This window comes from Pongo abelii, chromosome 1 (genome assembly GCF_028885655.2).
Source record: "Pongo abelii isolate AG06213 chromosome 1, NHGRI_mPonAbe1-v2.0_pri, whole genome shotgun sequence".
NCBI lineage: Eukaryota > Metazoa > Chordata > Mammalia > Primates > Hominidae > Pongo > Pongo abelii.
In genome coordinates, this window is record NC_071985.2 from 168,330,269 (window position 1) to 168,357,403 (window position 27,135).

The window sequence follows — 27,135 nt, forward strand, 5'->3', positions numbered from 1 at the left end:
AAAAATGTTCGACATCAGTAATCATCAGGGGAATGTAAGTCAAAACCACAATAAGATACCATCTCACCCCAATTAGAACAGCTAATTCTAATTATCAAAAAGACAAACAAATAATAAATGCTAGTGAGGATGCGGAAAAAAGGGAACTCTCTTACGCTGCTGGAGGGAATGCAAACTAGTACAGCCATTATGGAAAACAGTATGATGGTTTCTCAAAAAAACAAATATAGAACTACCATATGGATCCAGCAATCCACTAATGAATATTTATCCAAAGAAAAGGAAATCATGGCCAGGTGCAGTGGCTCACACCTGTAATCCCAGTACTTTGGGAGGCTGAGGTGAGTTGATCACTGGAGGTCAGGAGCTTGAGACCAGCCTGGCCAACATGGTGAAACTGTCTCTACTAAAAAATACAAAAATAGCAGGGTGTAGTGGTGCACGCCAGTAATCCTAGCTACTCAGGAGACTGAGGCATGAGAATCGCTTGAACTCAGGAGGCAGAGGTTGCAGTGAGCTGAGATCATGCCACTGCACTCCAGCCTGAGCAACAGGGTGGGACTAGGTCAAAAAAACAAACAAACAACAACAAAAACAACAACAAACCAAAGAAAAGGAAATCTATATCTTGAAGAGATATCTGCATCCTGATGTTTATTGCAGCATTATTCACAGTAGACAAGATATGGACTAAGTGCCCACCAACAGATGAATGGATAAAGAAAATGTGGTACATATACACAATGGAATACTATTCAGCCATAAGAAAAAAGGAAAGCTGGTCATTTGCAGCAACCTGGAGGACATTATATTAAGTGAAACAAGTCAGGCACATAAAGATAAATACTGCATGTTCTCCCTCATACACAGGAGCTAAAAAAGTTGAGCTGATAGAAGTTGAAGGTACAATCATGGTTATTAGAGTCTGGGAAGAGAAGGGAGAAGGGGATGATAGGGAGAGGTTGGTTAATGGATACAAAATTACAGCTAGATAGGGCGATTAAGTTTTCATGTTCTATAGTACTGTAGGGTGACTAAGTTAACAAACATTTATTGTATATTTTCAAAGAGCTAGAAGAGAGGACTTTAAATGCTCCCAACACAATGATATGATGAATGTTTGAGGTGGTTAATATGCTAATTACCTTCATTTGATTATTACAGATTATACACAGGTATTGGACCATCAGTCTGTACCCCATAAATATGTATAATTATTACCTGTCAATTAAAAATTTTCTTAATGGAAAAAAACTTGAGTGGAGGAGTTAATTTTTTTCAAATTCTGTAGTTGAAGTACAAAAAATAGAGTTTTTAAGACACATCCCTTCTTGTTAAATTAATGACCACCTGGGGAAATACATCTAAATTACAAAGCCCTAGATGTATTATCTATGAAAGATTAATACAAGTCTCTTCCCTCAAAAAACTATTATGGAAACCACAAATAACAGATATCAAAACACTTTTAAAACTACATTAAAGTCACACATTATTGATGGAGTAGCCAGTAGTAATACTGCAAATATCAGAAAAGGATTTTCCAAGATAACAGAAAATACAAACCCACTTGGCAACTTAAAATATATTTTATTAAACATATAAACATATAGATATAGACAGATATGGTAATATTAATTTTTAAAAGCTGGTGGCTACTTTAATATAAAAAAATCCAGATCAAAAGATATTACCAGGGATAAAGATCACCATTTTGTAATGATAAGTGGGCCAATTAATCAAGAGGATGCAACAATCTTAAATGTTTGTGCACCAAATAACAAAGCTTCAAAATATATGAAGCAAAATTCACAGAAGTGAAAGGAAAAGTAGACAAACCCAAAATTATGATTAAAAATTTCAAGAACTCTTCTTCTCTTTTTCATATCACTGTATTTTATTATAAAAAACTGAAATAATTTTTCTTCACAGCTTGTACTGAACACAGTATCTTCCAGTTTATAACAACAACAGAAACAACAATCAGAATAAAAACAGTCTGAAAATGTCCATAGCATCATGCCTACCTGCTCTTACCCTTAGCTATGGCTAGGACTCCCACTATGCCCCATCCCTCTCCTCAGTATAATTGATAGAATAAGTTGACGAAAAATCAGTAAGGATATAGGAGACATGAACGCTATCAACCATGTTGATCTAACTGACGTGTATAGAACACTTCACATCCAGTAAGAGCAGAATATATATTCTTCTCAAGTGCCCATGGAATATTTGCAAACATAGTCTGTATTCTGAACCATGAAACAAGTCTAAATTCTAATTTATAAATTTAAATTGTACAAAGTATCGTCTCTAAGTGAATTAAATTAGGTATCAATAACCAAAAAAATCTAGAAAATCTCCAAATTTTGGAACTTAAGTGACACAAATAACCAATTGACCAAATAAATCAAAATGGAAACCAAAAAGTATTTTGAAATGAATGAAAATAACATATCAAAATTTGTGAGATACAGTGCTTAGAAGGAAATTTGTAATACTAAACACATTAAAAGAAGAAAGGTCTCAAGTGAATAATCTAGTTTTACTTTAAAAAACCAGAAAAGGAAGAACAAAATATGCTCAAGTTAAGCAGAAAGACATAATTAAAGTGGAAATCAATGAAATAAAAAACAGACAACAACCAGAGAAAGTCAATGAAAACAAAAGCTAACTCTTTGGAAAAATCAATAATATTGATAAGCCTTTTGCCAGACTTATCAGGAAAAAAGAGAGAAGACAAAAATATCAGGAATGTGAAAGAGGCCATCACTATAGATCCTGCAGAGATTAAAGAATAATAAGGGAATACTATGAACAATGATATGCCAATAAATTTGATAACTTACACAAAATAGACAATTTCCTTGAAAGATACAAACTAGCAAAGCTCACTTAAGAAGAACAAGATCCTGAAATAGCTCTTACATATTAATTAAATGTGAAGTCAGAATTCTTCCTTAAAAAATTCGACACAGCTGATTTCATTAGCGAATTCTATCAAACATATGAAGAAGAAATAATAGCACTGAACATAAACTCTCCTGATGACTGAAGAGAGGGAATATTTTCCAAATCGTTCCATGAGGGCAACATAACAAAACCAGAAAATATATTACAAGGGAAGAAAACTACAGACCAATATACCTCATAAACATAGATGCAAAAATTTCAAACTAAATTTTATTAAATCAAATTCAACAATATATAAAAAACATTATAATATACCATGACTAAGTGAGGTTTACCCTAAGAATAAAAGGTTGGTATAACATTCAAAAATCATGAATGTAATGTATCATGTTAACAGATAGGAAAAATATGTGATCATCTCAATAGATGGAGAAAAGCATTCAACAAGTTCCAGCAATCATCATGCTAAAATTCGGCAATTAGAAATAGATGGTAAATTCCCCAGCTTAATAAAAGAAACCTGTGAAAAAAACTCTAGCTAACATAATACTTAATAATCAAAGAATGAACGCTTTCTCCATGAGATCAGAAATGAGGCAAGGATGTCTGCTCTCACCAGTTCTATGCACAATTACATTGGAATTTCTATCTAATGCAAAAAAAGCAAGGAAAAAAATAGAAGCCATACATGTTGGAAAGGAAGAAGTAAAATTGTGTTTTTTTGTAGATAACATAATCATCTACATAGAAAATCCCAACAAAAACCTACTAGAAATAATGAGTTTAGCAAGACTGTAGGATATAAGATAAATATGTATTTAATCAGTTATACTTCTATATGCTAACAACAAGCAACAGGACATTGAAATTAAGAGAGCAGTACCATCTAAAATAACATCAAAAAATATGAAATCCTGTGAATAAATCTGACCAAAGATGTATAAGATTTGTATTCTGAAAAAATAAAACATTTCTGGGAGAAATTAAATATGATGTCAAAATAATTGAAAAGATATACTATACTTATGGATCAGAAGCCTCAGAATTGTTGTGAATTCTGCCAAAATTAGCATACAAATCAACACAATCTCAATCAAAATCCCAGCTGACATTTTTCATAGAAATTGGCACTCTGATTCTAAAATTTATAAGCCAATGCAAAGAACCTGGAATGGCCAAACAACTTTGAAAAAGAAGAATAAAGTTGAAGGACTTACACTAACTGATTTCAGGATTTATAACACATATATTTTGGTATAGAGACAGTATTGATATAAAGACAGTACTGGTAAAAGACAGACATTTAGATCAATGAACAGAGTTTAGTTATAGGCTCATGCATATATGGTGAACTGATTTTTGGCAAATGTCAAAATATTCAGTGAAACATAATCTTTCTAAACAAATGATGCTGGAATAATTGTATAACTATATGTAAAAAAAAATCTGGACTCTTACCTCATACTACAAACTAAAATTAACTCAAAATAGATCATAGACCTAAATATAGGGATAAAAATTATAAAACTTTCTGCAAGAAAACATACAAGAAAATCTTAGAAAACCTGAATTTGGCAAAGATTTCTCAAATATGACACAGGAAGTACAAATTATAAAAGAAAAAATAATAAATTGGATTTTGTCAAAATAAAAAATTTTGCTCCTCAAAAGACACTGTTAAAAAAAAATTTGCAAACCATATATCGAACAGAGTACTTGTATGTAAAATAAAAAAACACTCTTACAACTTGATAAGAAGACAAACAACTCAGTTTTTAACACGTGCAAAATATTTGAAAAGACATATCACCAAAGAAGATATAAAGATGACAAATAAGCACAATAAAAGGAGCTCAAAATCATTAGTCAAAAGAAATATTCAAATTAAAACCACAGTAAGAGAGCACTATACATCCAATAGAAAGGCTAAAATTAAAAAGACCAACAGATCAAGTACTGGCAGGGATACTAAGCAAACTGGAGCCCTAGAAACTGATGGTGAGTATGTAAAATGGCTCAACCACATTGGAAAACAGCTGGGCAGTCTCTTCTTTTTTTTTTTTTTTTGAGACGGAGTCTCCATCTGTCACCCAGGCTGGAGTGCAGTGGTGCAATCTCGGCTCACTGCAAGCTCCACCTCCCAGATTCACGCCATTCTCCTACCTCAGCCTCCCGAGTAGCTGGGACTACAGGCGCCCACCACCACGCCCGGCTAATTTTCTGTATTTTTAGTAGAGACGGGGTTTCACCGTGGTCTCGATCTCCTGACCTCGTGATTTGCTCGCCTCGACCTCCCAAAGTGCTGGGATTACAGGCGTGAGCCACCACGCCTGGCCCAGCTGGGCAGTTTCTTACCATTTAAACATATATCTACCATATGACTCAGCCATTCCACAGATAGTTAATTATCAAAGAGAATAAAAGCATAAGAAATAAAAGCATAAAGACTAGTACACAAATGTCCATAGAGATTTTATTTGTAATGACCTCGAACTGGAAATAATCCAGATGTCCATCAACAAATCAATGAATAAGCAAATTATAGAATGAAATACCACTCGGTAATAAAAAGAAAAAAATACTACTAATCCATGTAACAACGTGAATGAACCTCAAAACAGTAGGCTAAGTAAATGAAGCCAAACAGTACAGACTATGTGATTCCTCTTATACCAATTTCTAGAAAATACAAACTGTAGTGACAGAAAGCAGATCAGTGGTTTCCTGGGGACAGGGTAGGGGATGGATTACAAATGGACAAAAAGAAGCTTTAGGGGGTAATTTATGTGTCTATTATTTGATTGTGGTAATGATTTCACGAGTATATACATAACATGAAAACATATCAATTCATATACTTCAAATACCTACAGTTTAATGTACATAAACTATTCCTCAATAAACCTGCTTAAAAATAGTTTATCCTAAAAAAATACAGTTTATACTATCAAGTGATTACACAATAGTTAAATTAGGAACACACACACACATAAAGAAAGAAGTCTAGAATAATTATATTTATTGTATTTTTGAAGGTAGTTAAAAGGTCTAGATTGAAGAGAAAAGATCAGCTTGGTCAGAGTAACGTAATTAAAATTGGACCTGGGAGGGAAATTAATCTAACAGCAGTTGGAGCTTCCATTTTAGTGGTAGAAATAGACAATAAACAAGTACCTGTATGATATATGTCAGTTGTTTTTAAAATTATACAATGATAAAGAAGCAGGGCAAGGGTATAAGAATTACAATTATTATTTTTTTTCTTTTCTTTTTTTGAGATGGAGTCTCGCTCTGTTGCCCAGGCTGGAGTGCAGTGGTACAATCTTGGCTCACTGCAACCTCCGCCTCCAGGGTTCAAGTCATTCTCCTGCCTCAGCCTCCCGAGTAGCTGGGTCTACAAGTGCATGCCATCATGCCCAGCTAATTTTTGTACTTTTAGTAGAGATGGGGTTTCGCCATGTTGGCCAGGCTAGTCTTGAACTCCTGACCTCAGGTGATCTGCCCACCTCAGTGACCCAAAGTGCTGGGATTACAGGCGTGAACTACAGCGCCCAGCCAAGAATTACAGTTCTTTATCATTAATTTAGTTGGCTCAGAGAAGGCCTCTGTGAGGAGTTCAGGATATAGCAAGGCCACAGTTATGATATAGTAAAGGACATAGTAAAAGAAAAATAAACGGAATTTATTGATTAACAAGACACTGTCTTTTTTTCTCAACATCAAGAAACCTTCCACACATTTTCCAGCTATGCATGTGCTCAAGTGAGGCAGTGATTTAATCCTCTTCCCTTTCCACCCCACACAAGAAAAAGCTATGCTTATGAAATAACTTCTGCATCAGTGTAATATTCAAACATCTTACTTAAAGTTGAGAAAGCACTAAGCATAAAGAAGTCTACTGCCATATGGCCATACATTAATCTGATTAGAACAGCAGAGTGGAGAATATTTAGTCTTAGATGAAAAGAAGAGACAAAAATAATACTTGAGAGGAATTAGTAAAGATAGCCCAGAGTCCAAAGAGGCAGATGATACTTTCTAAAAGACCTAAGAATGTGGTGTATACTTCTTTAGACACTAATACATATTCTTGGACTGCAGTAAGAGAAATATAGTGATAATAGGAAGGAAATCCCACTGCATTCTGTGTTAATCAAAACCAATCTACAGAATATGTTTGTGTCTGTGCACATCATATTTTGGGACAACCCAGAAGACCTAGACTATATCCACAAGAGAACAACTTGTGGGGGATTTAAAGCACATGTCCTGTGACATGTTATGGGAAGTCAAATATAGAACTGTAATCTGCAAAGAGATGTAAGATGTATAAAAAGACAGTTGTAGAAAAAAATACCATCTCTATTTATGTTTACTTTCATCTTAAAAAAGGAAAACATTAGGTTTGATCATTTCTAAATATATGGATTGACAATGGTCCATCTGTTTAATTGACATCTTTTACATATATGGTATATACTGGGGCTCTGCTCAAAATTTATTTTACTGATAAAGTTGCATTGTAAAAAAAAGAACTGGTCTGGAGAAAAGAAGACAGGTAAAATAAAAAATGACTGAGGTTTCATGGTAGTTGTCTTCAAATATTAGGAGGCTTTTATTATGCAAGAAGGAATACATTTATCCTGTATTTCTTCAGAGGTGGAACCAGAATAAGTGGCTAAAAATTACTTATATTAGTAATATAAAAACTTTCCAGTAACTGAAACTGTCAAACCAGGGAATAGGCTGCCTTGGGAAGTAATGAGCTTCTAATCCTTCATGTTGTCAAGACAAAAAAAGAGTATCTCTATACTGTTAAAATTGTAAAAGAGATATCTAATTGCATAATAGCCTGAGCCAGAAAATGACCAAAGCTGCTTCTTACACACAAATAATTATATGAAGTACTGAATATGAATATTGTTGTATAATAAAGAATTTGACTGGCTTTTGTCCCTGGTTCCTGAGGGAGACTCTAAATCCTTGGATTTTCCTGAGTTACAGGAGTGTCTTTGATATGCTACTGAGGTAACTCATTATGGACCCATAGATAGCTTCAGGATGAGGGCTGGCTGTGCAGAAAGACCAACTCTATAAGGAGAGGTGGAGCTTTGCACCATGTGATATTAGCCTGACCTTCTAACTTCCAGGGAATGGAAGCAAACTAGAGACTGAGTTCAATCATGGGGCCCATCAATCACACTGACATAGTGAAACTCCAATAAAAACTCTGGACATCGAAGTTCAGTAGAGATCCCCAGTTGGAAAACATATTGAAGTGTTGGGAGGGTGACATGGCCTGATTTGATGGGTAGAGGACACAGAAGCTCTGCATTCAAGACCCTCCAAGACCTTTCCCTAAGTGTATCTTCCCTTGCCTGTGTCCTTTATAATAAAACTGTACTCATAAGCATAGTGCTTTCCTAAGTTCTGTGAGTCATTCTATTGAACTATTGAACCCGAGGGTATTGTGGGAACTCCCAAATTTGTAGTTAGTTGGTCAGAAGTGCACACGGCCTGGAGAATCCCCTGAACTTGTGTCTAGGTCTAAAGTGGGGGCAGCCATATGGAAGATTGAGCTGTTAACTTGTGGGGTCTGTGCTAACTCCAGGTAGTTAGTGCTAGAATTGAATTGCAGTAGGTGAGCTGGTGTTAGACCAGTTGGGACTGAAACATAATAAATGTATTTAATATATTTGCTCTACACATATTTGCTCTAAACTTAAATGTTGAATACATTAGTTCCCCCTTATCAGCAAGCGATATGTTCCAAGAGCCCCAGTGGATGCCTGAAACCATAAATAGTACCAAAACTTATATACGCTATGTTCAAACTTCGTTTTCCTTCTCCATAATTTCATGGATAGAAAATACAGTCTTACTGTAGATCTTAGCAATTTCAGCACACAGTTTGTTTTTCCCTATTAAGTTGGAAACGTTTTAACCTTTTCACTGAAAGGATGCACTTTGCAGCTTCTCTTTGGCATATCCAAACTGCCAGCATCACTACTCTTGTGCTTTGGGGCCATTATTAAGGAAAATAAGGGTTACTTGAACATAAGCACTACAATACCATGACAGGTGATGTGATAACCAAGAAGGCTACTAAGTGATTAATGGGTGGGTAATGTATACAGAGTAGGTACACTGGACAGAGGGATAATTCATAGCCAAGGCAGGAGAAGCAGAATGGCAAAACATTTCATCACACTACTCAGGATAGCATGCAATTTAAAACTTATAAGTAGTCTATTTTTGGAATTTTCCACTTAATATTTTCAGACTGCAGGTAACTAAACTGTGGAACACAAGAACATAGATAAGGGGAGACCACTGTATAGGCATTCATTTCCTCATAATGCTAAAACAGACATTTTTGTACATAAAAAGTTGTACATTTCAGAAGGCACAGAAGGTAAGCTCCTACTAGAGAAAGAATACTAAATAGGTAGATATTTAATGTATACTGATATTACAAAGATTTGCATAACACTTAGAAAACAATAATGTTTTCATCATTTGCTACAAAGTTAAACAATTTTACAACAAAAAGGGGAAGAACAAAGAGGAAGCAAACACTTGGCACTTTTCAACAAAATAATTCTGCTAAAAATATTACATAGAAGAGTATTAATTCTTTGTTGATATAGGTTATAACAATGTAGTGTGTTAACCTTTACCTTGGTCTATAAATTCATGTCAACTAAGAGCTAAACAGAAGGTTTGATATTTAGCATTTATTAATAGTAAAAAATACCACATAAGCAGGTTGTTTATATCAAAAATAGTCAAAATATATCACCTCAGATTATTGTTAAAATTCATTAACAGGTCCTAGAAAAATTAAATATTTTATACTAATTTAAATATATTTTTCACAAATCAATGTATTTTTTCATATTTCACATGTGAAAAAATTAACTTCATGCTAGCATTCTTTAATTAATCAGTATACATACATGGTCCATACCTGGTTTAACAGCTCGTCCACATAACTGGGGCTGTAGAAGAACTTGCAACATGGCAGGGTTGTTTAAACTTTTCATAATTTGTACTGGATTTGGCTCAGGAAGTAAGCCCTTTTGATTACTGTGCATCTGCAATGAATATAGAAATAAGAAACATTAGAACAGCATAAGTACAAAGACATAATTTCAAAGGCTTTCTTCTAGAAATCTTTATTCATCTGACAAGATCTATTTTATGATAAACATAATTTGATTTATATTATATATCTATTTTATACTCTCTACAGCAGTTCTCAGTTATACATACAGCATAAAATCCTCATAGAACGTCTCAGGTAAATACCAACTGGCTTTAAGAGGACTGACTTTAGCACAATGAGTCTCATCACATCATACAAATAGAAGGATGACAAGGGAATCTGAAGTTATTAATCACTTGTTGACACAATATGAATACTTTGATACTACAGAATAGCCTTCTTATAATGTTGATTTAAAGTTTAATTGGCCAGGCAAAGTGGCTCACACCTGTAATCATGGCACTTTGGGAGGCTGAGGCAGGAGGATAACTTGAGCCCAGGAGGTCAAGATCAGCCTGGGTGACATATTGAAACCCTGTTTCTATATTTTTACAAATAAAAACTTCAAATAAAAATAAAATAAAATGAAGTTTAACAATGTGGGTTGCCTTACAATTCAAAATCTTCTTTTTTTTTTTTGAGACGGAGTCTCGCTCTGTCACCCAGGCTGGAGTGCAGTGGCGCAATCTCGACTCACTGCAAGCTCTGCCTCCCGGGTTCACACCATTCTCTTGCCTCAGCCACCCGAGCAGCTGGGACTATAGGCACCCGCCACAACGACCGGCTAATTTTTTGTATTTTTAGTGGAGATGGGGTTTCACCATGTTAGCCAGGATGGTCTCGATCTCCTGACCTTGTGATCCACCACCTCGGCCTCCCAAACTGCTGGGATTACAGGTGTGAGCCACCGTGCCCGGCCCAAAATCTTCTTTATTATTATTTTTTTATTTTTATTATTTAAGACGGAGTCTCACTCTGTTTCCCAGGCTGGAGTGCAGTGGCGCGATCTCGGCTCACTGCAAGCTTTGCCTCCTGGGTTCACGCCATTCTCCTACCTCAGCCTCCCAAGTAGCTGGGACTACAGGCGCCCACCACCACGCCTGGCTAATTTTTTGTATTTTTAGTAGAGACAGGGTTTCACCATGTTAGCCAGGATGGTCTTGATCTCCTGACCTTGTGATCCACCCACCTCGGCCTCCCAAAGTACTGGGATTACAGGAATGAGCCACTGTGCCCGGCCCCAAATCTTCTTTTTTATAAAGGTCTTTACTTGATTAACTTAATATGAGATCAAAATGAGCTGGCCTTACATACATGCAATCGAGTGGCTTCCTAAAAATATGAAATAATTTTCGGTTTTAAAAACCAGCTTGATGGATGGGGATATGAATATATATAATTACATAAAAGATAAATTAAAAACTTTTAGCTATGAGAAAATGGAGAACTGACAAGGACAACTGGAAACTTCTCCCAACCCAGATACTGCGAAATTGAGAGGGAGAAGGTGATGCATCCAAGAAACTGACATAAAGCCTGTGAGAAACCCCTGGGGAGATAGAAGATGTGAAGGTAAACATCAGCAGAGAGCATGAGAGCGCATGGGTCCACACACAGGATAATTCAGGGAAGGACTTATGAGTTGTGTAACTACTTTGTCTTCAGAGAGCATGGCTTTCTTGGCCAGGACAGCAAGGTGGGAAAACAGCAGCATCACCCCAGTGACAGCCATAGGACCAACGAACAGCAAGATGGCACGCAAGTGCAGAGACACTGGGGACAAGATAACACTAGGTGGGCAGACCAGCTGGTCACTGAAAACCTTCCCACCTCCCTGACCTTCTCAGGTACCTCCCACACCCACTCTGCAGGATAGAGGAGTTACAGCGGAGGAAGGCAGAACTTGGAAAACAGCAGGGGTGGAAATGAAGAGAGGCTCTCTAAGGTGCAGGGCTGCCTGGCTGCGGTGGGAAAAGGGCTGGGCTAAAGCCTAGACAGTGAAGGCAGAACTTCTCTGTCCTGAGGTCCTTGCCTGCCTTCCCTAAACCCTAGCTAAGATCAGGCTTTAGCTTCCCTCTGTCCATCCCCTTCCCCACAACCTCTAAACAGTGACATACAGAAAGGTGATAGCCCCCACAGGAAATGTATATTCATACATTCAAAAGAAAAATAGCTAGACATTTGGAGAATGCAGTCACTAAAAAATGAAAGCAACAAACTGAACCACCTATAAGAGAGAAAGCAGAATTATGAATAGGAAATAATAAGAATGTCAAATAAATGTAATAGACATTACAAAAATAAAATGGATTTTTACTCATAACATGAAGGACAAGCAGTTTTTAAAGAATAACCAATGAGAAATGCTAGATTATGAAAAACATAAGTATTGAGAAAAAATAATAGCAGCCCTCACTTACTATAGACTTGGCATTGTTCTAAACACTTTACATGAATCAGATCATTTAATCCTCAAAAAACCAATTCTATAAGGTTAGTATTATCTCCATTCTATAGATAAAGAAACTGAAGGAATTCATGAAGCATTATTATTAACATTCACCTTGTGCTTTAACAGATAGGTTAAATAGTAGAATATATGTGACTAAAAAACAAAATAGTAATTTTTCTTTTTCTTGAGACAGAGTCTCACTGTGTCACCTAGGCTGGAGTGCAATGGTGTGATCTCGGCTCACTGCAACCTCTGCTTCCCGGGTTCAAGCAATTCTCCTGTCTCAGCCTCCCAAGTAGTTGGGATTACAGGTGCTTGCCACCACGCCTGGCTAATTTTTTTGCATTTTTAGTAGAGACCAGGTTTCGCCACGTTGGCCAGGCTGGTCTCAAACTCCTGGCCTCAGGTGATCCACCTGCCTTGGCCACCCAAAGTGCTGGGATTACAGGCAAGAGCCACCGCACCTGGCCCAAAATAGTGATCTTAAAGATCCAATTAAAGAAACTGAAAATTCCAACAAACAAGAAAAAGCAGGGTGACGAAGAAAACGGAGATAGAAGCATCAACACTTGTAATATTAGAAGTCTCTGAAGGAGAGGAAAATAAGATCTTTGAAGAAATAATGGCTGAGAAATTTCCCATTATTAAAGAACAATTGAAGAGCATAGAATGAAAGGGTTCACAGTCTTCCAAATATGATTTCTAAAGAAAAAACACACCTAGTCACATTTGTGTGACATTTAAGAACATCAAAGCCAATAAGAACAACAAAAAACCTTCTAAAAACTTCCATTTAAAAAGAACATATCTCTAAAGGAACAAGAAACAAATTACTATAATCTTCTTTCTCAAAGCATCAACATTAGATTCAAGAAGACAATGAATTAATATTTTCAAAGTATTGTAAGAAAAGAACTCTGAGCCTAGATTTTTAGATTCATCTAAGTTATTTAGTATCACAAAGAAATAAAAATATTCTCAACTATACAAGTTCTCAAAAGTTTTTACCACAAGAATACTATCTTTCAAAATGCCGTGGAAGGAAGTAATCCAGCGAGAAAAGAAATAAATGCAAGATGTTATTATATAATATGTTGAAATTGAGGTATGAAATATCGTAATTTTAATCTTGTATGCAAAGCCACAACCATAAAAACACCCCAAAAACATTTAAGACTATCCTAATGTAAAAATGTAGACACCAATATGATGATAGGTATGGTAGGAAGGAGGAAGCAGATGGAGGTGAGAATAAGTGAGTAGACAGAAGTTCTGATAAACCTATGCATGTTAAAAAGTTAGGGACAATTGGCCGGGCATGGTGGCTCACCCCTGTAATCCCAGCACTTTGGGAGGTTGAGGCAGGCAGATCACTTGAGGTCAGGAGTTCAAAACCAGTCTGGCCAACATGATGAAACCCTGTCTCTACTAAAAATACAAAAATTAGCTGGAAGTGGTGGTGCATGCCTGTAATTCTGCTACTCAGGAGGCTGAGGCACGAGAATCGCTTGAACCCTGTAGGCGGAGGTTGCAGTGAGCCAAGATCGTGCCACTGCACTCCAGCCTGAACGACAGAGCAAGACTCTATTTCAAAAAAAAAAAAAAAAAGTTAGGGACAGGCACAGTTACCAGCAGGATAAAGATAGAATGTGTAACTCTCAAACGACACTAAAGAACTTAAGAAGAAATCATGATTATCTCAATACTTGTAGAAATATTCTGATAAAGTTCAGCACCTATTTATGACATTAAAAAAACTCAGAAAACCTGATATTACCAAAGGATATGTACCAAAAACCTATAGAAAACATTATCTAGAATACCTTAAGACTGAGATTTCTCACTGTCACTACTATCTGACTGTAAAGGGCCTGCATGCCATGCTAAGGAAGGTGAACTTATGCAGGCATTAAAGAACATTAAGCAAGAGAATGACATAAGCTGATCTGAGGATGAGAAAGCTCTCTCCTGTGCACTGTGCAAGATGGATTAGAAGGGGAAAGACTAATGACATGGGACCATGCAGGGAATTATTCTAATCAGAGAGATGAGAAAAGATGAGATCTTGAGTGAAGTAATCAAGATGCTGACAAGGTCCCAAGGATTTGAGAGATCTTAGGAGGTGAAATTGAAAGGATGTGATAGTATTTCTGACATTTACATTAGAAAGTGGGTGAGGGAGACCAATCACGATTAACTGAGTTTTTGATTCACATAGTTTTAGTTTGGATGAACTGATGCCATATATAGATATTATAGAACATAGAAAAGCAGTCCCAGAAAAAAAGTCTTCTTTGAAATGCTGAAATTGAACTATTTATATAGCATGAAGTGGGAATGTCTAAGAATCCCTTGGAAACATAATTTAGTACTGAGAGAAGTTTGGTCTGAAATTATATGCTTGGAAGTAATCACTAATAGGCATATACAACAGGAAGAAAATGAGAAGGCCAAATATGGAAATCTACTGATATTAGCTCTTAGGGGGAAAAAATAAGTTAGAGAAAGAACACATAGGCAGATAGGAAAATGAATGGTGTGGCAGAATTCAAGGTAGTAGAGAGTTTTGTTTTGTTTTGTTTTGCTTTGTTTTTGAGACCAGGTCTTACTTTGTCACCCAGGCTGGAGTGCAGTGGTATAATCATGGCTCACTGCAGCCTCAAACTCCTGGGCTCGGGTTATTCTCCCACCTCAGCCTCCCAAGTAGCTGAGACTAACAGGTGCACACCGCTAAGTCTAGCTAAGTTTTTGTAGAGACAGGGCTTCACCATGTTTCCCAGACTAGTCTCCAGTTCCTGGGCTCAAACAATCCTCCCACCTTGGCCTCCCAAAGTGCTTGGATTACTGGCGTGAGCCACTGTGCCCAGCCAGTAGAAGGTTTTAAATGTTGCAAAGGGACCAACCAATAAAAGACTGAAATGTAGTCACTAGATCTGAATATTTAAAAACCCCTTTTAACTTAATGAGAACAGATTCACTTGAATAGTGGAGGAGAAACTACATTGCAGTAGACTTGAGAGGGAAATGGAAAATTAAGAAGTGGTGACAGTGAGGCCTAATTCTTCAGGCAACTCTGGTTGCATGGTTATAAAGCACAGTATCTTTTGCTGTGCAGAAGCTCTTCAGTTTAATTAGATCCCATTTGTCTATTTTGCTTTTGTTGCCATTGCTTTTGGTGTTTTAGTCATGAAGTCTTTGCCCATGCCTATGTCCTGAATGGTATTGCCTAGATTTTCTTCTAGGGCATTAAAAGAAACTACCATCAGAGTGAATAGGCAACCTACAGAATGGGAGAAAATTTTTGCAGTCTACCCATCTGACAAAGGGCTAATATATCCAGAATCTACAAAGAACTTAAATAAATTTACAAGGAAAAAACAACCCCATCAAAAAGTGGGCAAAGGGTATGAACAGACAACAAATGTCTTCTTCTCAAAAGAAGACATTTATGCAGTCAACAGATACATGAAAAATGCTTATCATCACTGGTCATCAGAGAAATGCAAATCAAAACCACAGTGAGATATCATCTCACGCCAGTTAGAATGGCAATCATTAAAAAGTCAGGAAACAACAGATGCTAGAGAGGATGTGGAGAAATAGGAACACTTTTACACTGTTGGTGGGAGTGTAAATTAGTTCAACCATTGTGGAAGACAGTGTGGCGATTCCTCAAGGATCTAGAACTAGAAATACCATTTGACCCAGCTATCCCATTACTGGGTATATACCCAAAGGATTATAAATCATGCTATTATAAAGACAAATGCACACATGTTTATTGCGGCACTATTCACAATAGCAAAGACTTGGAACCAGCCCAAATGTCCATCAATGATAGACTGGATTAAGAAAATGTGGCACATATACACCATGGAATACTATGCAGCCATAAAAAGGATGAGTTCATGTCCTTTGCAGGGACATGGATGAAGCTGGAAACCATCATTCTCAGAAAACTATTACAAGGACAGAAAACCAAACACTGCATGTTCTCACTCATAGGTGGGAACTGAACAATGAGAACACATGGACACAGGATGGGGAACATCACATACCAGGGCCTGTCGGGGGGTAGGGGGCTGGGGGAGTGATAGCATTGGGAGAAATGCCCAGTGTAATGATGAGTTGATGGGTGCAGCAAACCAACTTGGCACATGTATACCTATGTAATTGGCTGAGTACTCAATAGTCTTCCTTGCTTTGGCATTAGCCTACATCCAAGCATCCTCATATTCACTCTGCAACCAGACCACTTACCACTCCTCAAGCAATGTATGAGTAGTTTCTGTTCCACCTAGAGTGACTACTCAATTTCCCTCTTTAGGGTTGCCAGATGTAGCAAGTAAAAACACAGAATGTGCAGTTAAATTTGAAGTTCAGATAAACAATGAACGATTATTTTAGTACAAGTATCTCATGCAAAAATCTGTATTTCTGTGGCAATCCTATTCACTTCTCATCAACACAAGTCAATATCTCATCCATTCGTTAATGTCACACTCAAATGTCACCTTCAGCATAAAGTCTTTCCCAATTCCTTCAAAAATGTATTCCTTCCTTCATTCAATTAACAAATATTTACTATGCTAAGTACTAGGGTAAAAACTGTGAAGAAGGTATAGTCTCCATCTCCAAGGATCCTCCAGGCTAAAGAAGTAGAGAAGAATGAGCAGACAGTTACTATAAAGAAGGAAGTACAATGTACCGCATAAGCAAAAAGAAGGCATGTATTTTCCTCTACTTGTGAAAACTTCTTGAAAAAAGAGGCGGCTGGGTGCGGTGGCTCACGCCTATAATCCCAGCACTTTGGGAGGCTGAGGCGGGCAGATCACCTGAGGTCAGGAGTTCGAGATCAGCCTGGCCAACATGGCAACACCCTGTCTCTACTAAAAATACAACATTAGCTGGGCGTGGTGGCATGTGCCTGTAGTCCCAGCTACTTGGGAGACTGAGGCAGGCGTATTGCTTGAATCCAGGAGGCAGAGGCTGCCGTGAGCTGAGATTGTGCCACTGCACTCCAGCCTGGGTGAAAGAGTGAAACTCCATTTCAAAATTAAAAAAAAAGAAAAGAAAAAGAAAAAGGAGGCATGTTACACTCAAAATTTATAACACAAGAGGAACTCAATATTTGCTGAATAAATGAAATTCCTTCAAAAATTTCTCAAGATAAATACACTTTACTAAACGCAATTTCTTTTTTTGGTAATGACTTCTGGCTTGACTTAACAAAGAAACCATTTAGCTAACTATTTTTTAAAAAAAGGAAAAGTCTTCCGTGTGATGGAAATGCAATGATGGTGCAATCGACAATCACTTTGGCTAGATTGGATAGATTAAAATAGTACTAGAATTTTCTATACTCTTAAAAAAAAGAGAAAGAAAGAGAAAAAACTTACCACACGTTGAGCCGCTATCAATGCTGCTAATGTACTTCGCCCTGGCGCTCCGGGGGCACAGAAGGAAACCTGGACTTTGCTGCCCTTGATGGTCATACCGTCTGCTGCCTGCTGGACCTCTTCAGCATGCTCTGCAGTGCTATATTCAACCACTGCAAAGCCACCAACGTAATTACCTTCATCCTGTGCAAGCTGATACAATACATTCTATTAAACAGTAATTCCGATCTTTACTTAGAAACATTTATTTACAATACACAATTTTCAAATTCAAGAACAAGTGCATTGGAGCATGATACTGGTGGAAATAACATATTCTTTCTTTATGAAAATGTTTACTAGTTGCTTAGATGTAGTTCTTCTTGAAGACAGGAAGATAGGAGTCTGTCAAGTTTCTATTCAATTCTTTGATTTTCTAATTTATTTTAACAGTAAAAGCCCAAATGGTAATAGTCTCTACATATTAAGAAATATATAAACTGGTAATTTATAGGAAAATATGAGGACACAATAATTACAGCTTTCCTTAAAAGAAAATCACCAGGTACATGGACAGTGAAACATACTGAACAAATTATCTGACCACACATCAATGGAAAATAAAGTTAGTATTATCAAGAGAAGGTAGGAGGAATATTTCATTTTTATCTCACTATTTTAGGCAGATCCCAGGAATTTAGTCAAGTATACCAAGGCAAACCTTATTTAGGAAAACTGTCTCCCAGGTTTATTAAAAGCAACACACAACTTTTATTTCTGAATGTGCCCTAAATAAACTCCTGCCATGTAGAACTCAATTTATTTCCAGTCACCCACCTGTAAGAGTGTAAAGGAAGATACTAAAGTCCTGGATCTGAAAAGACTGGTACAAAGAGCAAAAAATAAGAACAAGATAAGACACTAAAACGTTTCTAGGTTTTGAACACGTCTGAATTATCTTAAATACATTCACGCTATAAAGCGATAAATGACACAAAATTCAGCTTAGTATGTCTTTGAGAAGACACATTTCCAATACTTCTACTTGGGTGTGGCATCTCATAAGCTGATATTACAACTAAATCACTTCTTAGTCCTTCTCAGTTTCTTTTCTCTTGTTTTTGAAGCTTAACTTTCTTCTACTTCGTTGTATATTTAGATTAAATTTCTATCTTTTCCTTCACATTATTTCTTCCTTTAAAAACTGTCAACAAATATCTTTTCCTCCACAAAGCTTTTTCCAATCACACAGGAAACGGAAAAACATCTACCTCTTCTAAACATTTCTCCAACAACCCTATTCCTCTTATAATCCAAACCAGGTCTTAAAATCAGGTTTGTAAAAGCCACTAATTAATCATTTTGGTCTCCTGACCACAAGGTAAGAGGCTGTGTCTTTAACACAGTCTATGCCAACCCACCACGCAAAAGAGCCTGAGATTAACAGACCCACTGATAAAGAGCCATCCCAAAGCTGCTTTATTAATCTTTTGAAAACTTTAAAAATGTTTTTTTACTATTCTATTTCATTATAATGATCTTCATGCCTGTATAAATTATAATATCTTAAGTCTTTCAAAAAACAAAATCATTTTAAGTCCACAGCATCAGTAGTTTCAGAGAAGGCTACTTCAGTTCAATATGAGAGCCATTCAACGACACAATGGTCTGACTTGTGATGTAGTTAATTTTCCACTCTTTTGAAGTATTTTAGCAGAAGCTAAATGGTCACTCAAAAATATGGTAGCAAATATTTTCTATGACATGTAAAACTACACTAGATAATCTCTAAGGGCTCTTCCAACCCGGGGGTTCACAATTCAAATACAATTTATGATAAATGGCTTTTCTCTTCACATCTGCTTCAAAGGCCTCAAATAAAGGCCATAGGATGACAACATAATATAATTCTTAGTATTCAAGAACATATCAATAAACCAATCCTAGAGCTTTGGGAGGCCAAGACAGGAGGATCACTTGAGCCCAGGTGTTTGAGACCAGCCTGGCAATATAGCAGGACTCAGTCCCTACCAAAAAAAAAAAAAAAATTAAAAAGTAGTTGGGCATAGTGATGTGGACTTGTAGTCCTAGCTACTTGGGAGGCTGAGACAAGAAGATAGCTTGAACCTAGGAGTGTGGGACTACTGTGGGCCATGATTCCAGCCTGGGCAATAGAGAAAGACGCTGTCTCAAAAAAAAATGTTAAAAATATATATTACTGCAAAATTTCACCCATGTGCAGAAGCTTAAAAAGTTAATCTCATAGAAGTATAGTGGATACTAAGGGCTGGGGCGATTTGTGTGGGGGCTTGGGGAGATATTGGTCAAAAGATGCAACATTTCAGTTAGATAAGAGAAATAGGTTCAAAAGATCTTTTGGACAACATGATGACTACAGTTAATAACAACATATTGTATTCTTGAAAAATGCTACGAGACTGGATGTTAAGTGTTCTTACCACAAAAATGGTAACTATGTGAGGTAATACATATGTTAAATAGCTTGATTTAGCCATTCTACAATGTATATATACTTCAAAACATGTTATACATGATAAATACAATTTTAACTGTCAACTTAAATAATATATATATTTTAATATATATTTAATAATAATAAATACAAATTTTAATATATATTTATTATTAAATAATAAATACATGTTTTAATATATATTTATTATTAAATAATACATGTTTTAATATATATTTATTATTAAATAATACATGTTTTAATATATATTTATTATTAAATACATGTTTTAATATATATTTATTAATAATAAATACATGTTTTAATATATATTATTAATAATAAATACATGTTTTAATATATATTTATTATTAAATAAATACATGTTTTAATATATATTTATCATTAAATAATAAATACATGTTTTAATATATATTTATCATTAAATAATGTTTTAATATATATTTAATATTAAATAATAAATATATGTTTTAATGTATATTTAATATTAAACAGTAAATATTTAATATTAAATAATAAATATATATAGATATATATTTAATATTAAATAATAAATATATATCAATATATATTTAATATTAAATAATAAATATATATCGATATATATTTAATATTAAATAATATATTTATTTATATACATATATAGATATGTACTCCAACTCCAAAATTTCTACTGCAATACTAGGAAATCAACAAATGTATGATTAAAGAAAAGATGCAAAGGAGGAGAGGAAACAACAGAGGTAAGAGGAAAAGGAGCGTGGATGGGAAGGGAGTGCAGTAAAAGGGCAAACGGAAAAGGAAGAAATGGAGAGAAACAAGAGAGAAATAATTGAGCAGTTGCTATCAAAACTCTGTAAGGAAAAGAGTTATATATAGTATATATATATTTATTAGAATGTATTTAATTTTACTATGATAAAGTGCTTGAAAAGTCTCGCCAGTGTTATCAGTTTTCAGGATCTTCTCTAGATGTCTCACCTACCGTGACCACATTAAGATAGAACTACACATTCCTTTTAAACTTCATAGTACTTTTCTATCCTCCATTATATCATTCTTCATATAGGATTTGCAATTATTTGCTTATTTGTCCGTCTCCTCTACAAAATTGTGAGGTATTGAGATAGAGTATCTTTCCATTCTCTGCCTTTCTGACACTTGGCATAGTGTCTGGCACACAGAAGATGGTAAATAAAAGTTGGATAGATAAATGGATCGATGGAAAAATGGTGGGACGAATGGATGGAATGAGGTGAATGAGTAAGCAATGGATTTGCTAAGGCATACTTAACTACATAACAACATACTTTGGCCCATAAACAGAGGAAATGATTTAAAATTTCTCATGAGATCAAAGTCTTCCCTACAGAATGATGCAGAATTAAATTTCCATTGTGTTAAATCACACAGGTATGATAAATTTGTGAGTGTATGTAGATTAGATACATATGTATATATTTTAAAATATTTCAATAATCTCTTAAAAATACATACCTGGCAAAACACAGGTTTATGGACACTGGAAAAAATTTGCAACAGCTCTTCTGAATCCCTGTAGTCACTGGGGAGTTTATCAATACAAAGGCACTTAGAATGAATGAGCTCTGAAGCCAATAGATTAACATCCATCCATTGTGCAAAGAGTGCTGATGCTCCCAACTGTTTACCCAATAGCTCCAGTCTAGCCTTTGCAGCAAAGTCCTTTTTCATGTATTCCACAAATCCATAGCCTTTGGAATGGCCAGTAACTTCACTATAGACCAGAAAACATCTCTCAATATTTCCATAAGCACGAACAAGTTCTTCAAACTCTTCTGATGTAAAAGAAATGGGCAGGTTGGTAATACACAACAAAGCATCTGTTGGCTGAAGCTGGACTATTAAGTCTTTTCCTCTAAAAGAATATTGATGAAACATCTGAATTGCATTCTGGGCTTGTTCCCCATTCAGTAAGGTAACAAAAGCTGGAAGATAACAAAATGAATTAAAGAGTTTTCTAGGCCAGTGTTTTCAAATTGTTTGAAAACACAGTAAGAAATACATCTTACTTCTGTGACTTGGTACACATAAACATACACTCTTTTTCTGAAACAAAATTATGAGTTAATACCCCTACTATATGCAATGCATTGTGACATTTTTTATTCCATTTCAGTGTGTTTTTTAATGCTGACACCTCCATTAAACTAATTTCATCAACAGTAACCCAAAATAGAAAGTACAGGGATTATATTAGGAGTTTCACTGTAAAATCCTACGATATTCTGGGGGGTTTTTGGTAATCTTTTCCAATCACATACATATTTGATTTCCTCCCACCCAAAAACCTGTGATATAAAATTTTATGAAGCCCTTATATAAAACCTAACTGAAATAAAAATGAAGTTACAAAATCTTTCTTTCTTCCTAGAAAGAGTTCTAAAAGATCCTATTTGACAGCAAGGACCTGAAAAAATGAAGGTACAGCAAAAACATCAAAATACATAAAGGAGGCCATTTCTTTCTCCAATTCATGTATATACTTCCTTAATATCAGATTAGATTGACATAACACACAGACACTTTTAATTTGGTACACTTTTGATGAATAATATCAAATGAAAAGGTTACAGGATTCTGATCTTAAGACAAGATCTTGAATATTCATAAAACAATAAAAATAGTCTGTCCTGTCTATCTAATGAAGTTGTTCCAGCATCAAGCAACAAATGCATATGACAGTTTATATAACTGGAAACATATTACAAATATAACATTCTAAATCAATGAAATATTATGTACATTCATAGCTGGTAAAATTACATTTTAACCATATCAATTTGCTTACCTTTTGTAATAAAAGAATATAAAAGGTTTTGAGCAATTTTATAGGAAAAGTTTAAAGCCCCCATTAAAAAAATACATAGCAATCCACAAATTACAAATAAATTGCTCTCTACAAGTTCCTCTCCCTCTCCCTCTGAAATATATAGTGAAGTTACTCCATATGAACATTTAATTTACCCAAATTCAATTAGAACTGCATGACAATATGTTGTATACAGCAAATATGGATATAGCAAGAGACAGAGAAGTAATTTAAGTAGCATGGGCAATTCTGCCTGTCATTTCACTCAACTTCCCCACCCTCAATTGGTCTTAGTGCCATGCGGCTCTCAAGAGTAAGAGCATCTCACCACACTAAGTGTGATGCTAACATTTAAAGAAACACATTTTTCATTTAACACATGTCCCACAAGCAAGAAAACTATTGCCAAAGGAACAGCTAACTGTTCCAACATCTCTTCCAAAAAATGAGAAAAAATGGCTTTACTGCCCTTATTAAGAGGCTCTTAGTTTCTAACAACCTTTTTTAAAAGGCTTGATTTTGATTCTATGTCTTTTTTCCTTATGCTGACATAAAATACCATTTAATTCTGTTTCCCTAAAACAAACAAGCCAACAACAGTTTGTAAATACTGGTTATATTCTCACATCAGCCCATAAAATCTCAGGTCACATTTAACTTGAATTCTCAGGGCATTTGAACCTGTTAATCATTCCCTTTCTTAAGTTTCTTTCTCTCTTTTTTTTTTTTTTTTGAGACAAGAGTCTGACTCTGTTGCCCAGGCTGGAGTGCAGTGGTGCCGATCTCAGCTCACCACAACCTCTGCCTCCCAGGTTCAAGCGATTCTCTTGCTTCAGCCTCTCAAGTAGCTGGGACTACAGGGCCTGCCACCACGCCTGGCTAATTTTTGTATTTTTAGTAGAGACGGGGTTGCGCCATGTTGGTCAAGCTGGTCTCGAACTCCTGACCTCAAGTGATCCACCAACCTCAACGTCCCAAAGTGCTGGGATTATAGGCCTGAGCCACCGCACTAGGCCTTTCTTAACTTTCTTGATGTACTCTTTCTTGATTTGCTTCGTAACTGTCCAAGCTCTTTCTTCTATTTCCTTTGCTACCTCTTTCTCCTCCACTCACACCTGCAAGGTAGTACTCCTTGGGGTGCCTTCCTGGCAGAGTCACACACAGTAACACCTGTGTGGCCACATGTGTTACTCAATGTGTGGCTGCTGAATATCTTTTTTCTCACTCTACACCCTCTTCCTCTGGGGGCAATCACACCCATTCCCATGTATTCTGTATCATGTGCCAGATTCCAAGTTTGGCACTGGAAATGTTTTGGTGAACAGAACAGGTAAGATCCCTTTCAACACAGAGCTCACAATCTAATAGGGGAAGCTAGACATTTAACAAAGAGTTACAAATGTGGTGTCACCAAAGGGGAAGTATGAGGGGCTATGAAAGCAATGAGCAAAATAATCTCATCTGAAGACTTGCAAAAGGCCTCCCCTACCATTATACTCCCAAATCTATCTTTCTAACCTTTAGTGCCACATATATCTTCATATCGACTCCCAAACATAACTCACCATTTTCATCCTATCTCTGCCAAAAAACAAAAACAAAACCAAAACGATCAGGAAAAGAGGAAGTCAAATTGTCTCTGTTTGCAGATGACATGATTGTATATTTAGAAAACCCCATCATCTCAGCCCACAATCTCCTTAAGCTGATAAGCAACTTCAGCAAAGTCTCAGGCTACAAAATCAATGTGGGAAAATCACAAGCATTCCTATACACCAATAACAGACAGAGAGCCAAATCATGAGGAAACTCCCATTCACAATTCCTACAAAGAGAATAAAATACCTAGGAATACAACTTACAAGGGATGTGAAGGACCTCTTCAAGGAGAACTACAAACCACTGCTCAATGAAATAAGAGAGGACACAAACAAATGGAAAAACATTCCATGCTCATGGATAGGAAGAATCAATATCGTAAAAATGGCCATACTGCCCAATGTAATTTATAGATTTAATGCCATCCCCATCAAACTACCATTGACTTTCTTCACAGAATTGGAAAAAACTACTTTAAATTTCATATGGAACCAAAAAAAGAGCCCACACAGCCAAGACAATCCTAAGCAAAAAGAACAAAGCTGGAGGCATCATGCTACCTGACTTCAAACTACACTACAAGGGCACAGTAGCCAAAACAGCATGGTACTGGTACCAAAACAGATATACAGACCAATGGAATAGAACAGAGGCCTCAGAAATAACACCACACATCTATAACCATCTGATCTTTCACAAACCTGCCAAAACAAGTGATGGGGAAAGGATTCCCTATTTAAAAAAGGGATCGGGAAAACTGGCTAGCCATAAGCAGAAAGCTGAAACTGAATCCCTTTCTTACACCTTATACAAAAATTAACTCAAGGTGGATTAAAGACTTAAACGTAAGACCTAAAACCATAAAAACCCTAGAAGAAAACCTAGGCAATATCATTCAGGACATTGGCATGGGCAAAGACTTCATGACTAAAACACCAAAAGCAATGGCAACAAAAGCCAAAATTGACAAATGAGATCTAATTAAAGAGCTTCTGCACAGCAAAAGAAATTATCAGCAGAGTGAATAGGCAACCTACAGAATGGGAGAAAATTTTTGCCATCTATCCATCTGACAAAGGGCTAATATATCCAGAATCTACAAAAAACTTAAACAAATTTACAAGAAAAAAATAACCCCATCAAAAAGTGGGCAAAGGGTATGAACAGACACTTCTCAAAAGAAGACATTTATGCAGCCAACAGACACACGAAAAAATGCTCATCATCACTGGTCATCAGAGAAATGCAAATCAAAACCACAATGACATACCATCTCACACCAGTTAGAATGGTGATCATTAAAAAGTCAGGAAACAACAGATGCTGGAGAGGATGTTGAGAAATAAGAATGCTTTTACACTGTTGGTGGGAGTGTAAATTAGTTCAACCATTGTGGAAGACAGTGTGGCGATTCCTCAAGGATCTAGAACTAGAAATATCATTTGACCTAGCAATCCCATTACTGGGTATATATCCAAAGGATTATAAATCATTCTACTATAAAGACACATGCACGTATGTTTATTGCAGCACTATTTACAATAGCAAAGACTTGGATCCAACCCAAATGTCCATCAATGATAGACTGGATTAAGAAAATGTGGCACATATACACCATGGAATACTATGCAGCCATAAAAAAGGATGAGTTCATGTCCTTTGCAGGGACATGGATGAAGCTGGAAACCATCATTCTCAGCAAACTAACACAAGAATAGAAAACCAAACGCCACATGTTCTCACTGGTAAGTGGGAGCTGAACAATGAGAACAAATGGACACAGGCAGGGGAACATCACACACTGGGGCCTGTCTGGGGGTGTAGCAGGGGAGGGATAGCATTAGGAGAAATACCTAATGTAGATGACGGGTTGATGGGTGCAGCAAACCACCATGGCACATGTATATCTATGTAACAAACCTGAACGTTCTGCACATTTACCCCAGAATTTTAAGTATATTTAAAAAAAAAAATCCTAATACTTCTCATCTTCCTTTATTCCCTATTTTAGCTGGTCACACAACACTCACAAATTGGAAACCTGGGAATTAACCTAGACTCTGTCTCCCTCATTTCCCATATAAAAGGAATCCTCAAATTCCACCCATCTAATAGTTCTTGAATCCATCCCCCTTTCTTCACTCCTCTAGCTTTTTCTTTTTTTAATCCTTTCTCCACAGTGACAATAAAGTGATCTCTAAAAAACAGAAGTTTAATTGTGCCTGTTTACTGCCTTAAATGCAAAGGTTTGCTATTACTCACAAAAAAAGCCAAGTGCCAGATTGGTAATCATGCTCTACAATGCCTGTTATATCTAACTCCAGCCTCATTAACTGCCATACTTCCTCCCTTCCCCAACAGCTCTTTATTCTCCAAGAACACTGAAATATTTGTAGCTCC

At 36.1% G+C, this 27,135-nt stretch overlaps 1 protein-coding gene across 4 annotated transcripts in view; it reads right to left on the reverse strand.

Moving 5' to 3' along the window:
* Window positions 1-27,135, reverse strand: part of RAVER2 (ribonucleoprotein, PTB binding 2) — a 92,584-nt gene that overhangs the window by 37,614 nt on the left and 27,835 nt on the right. For all 4 annotated transcript variants that reach the window (XR_008524683.2, XM_024246080.2, XM_054554325.1 and 1 more), the window contains exons 3-5: window positions 21,783-22,252; window positions 17,813-18,004; window positions 9,884-10,010 (exon numbers count right to left, since the gene is read on the reverse strand). Coding sequence is in view for 3 of the 4 variants with exons in the window: in XM_024246080.2 (XP_024101848.2) it covers window positions 9,884-10,010; window positions 17,813-18,004; window positions 21,783-22,252 (789 nt within the window). In the remaining variant the exon portion in view is untranslated. The remainder of the gene's footprint in view (window positions 1-9,883; window positions 10,011-17,812; window positions 18,005-21,782; window positions 22,253-27,135) is intronic.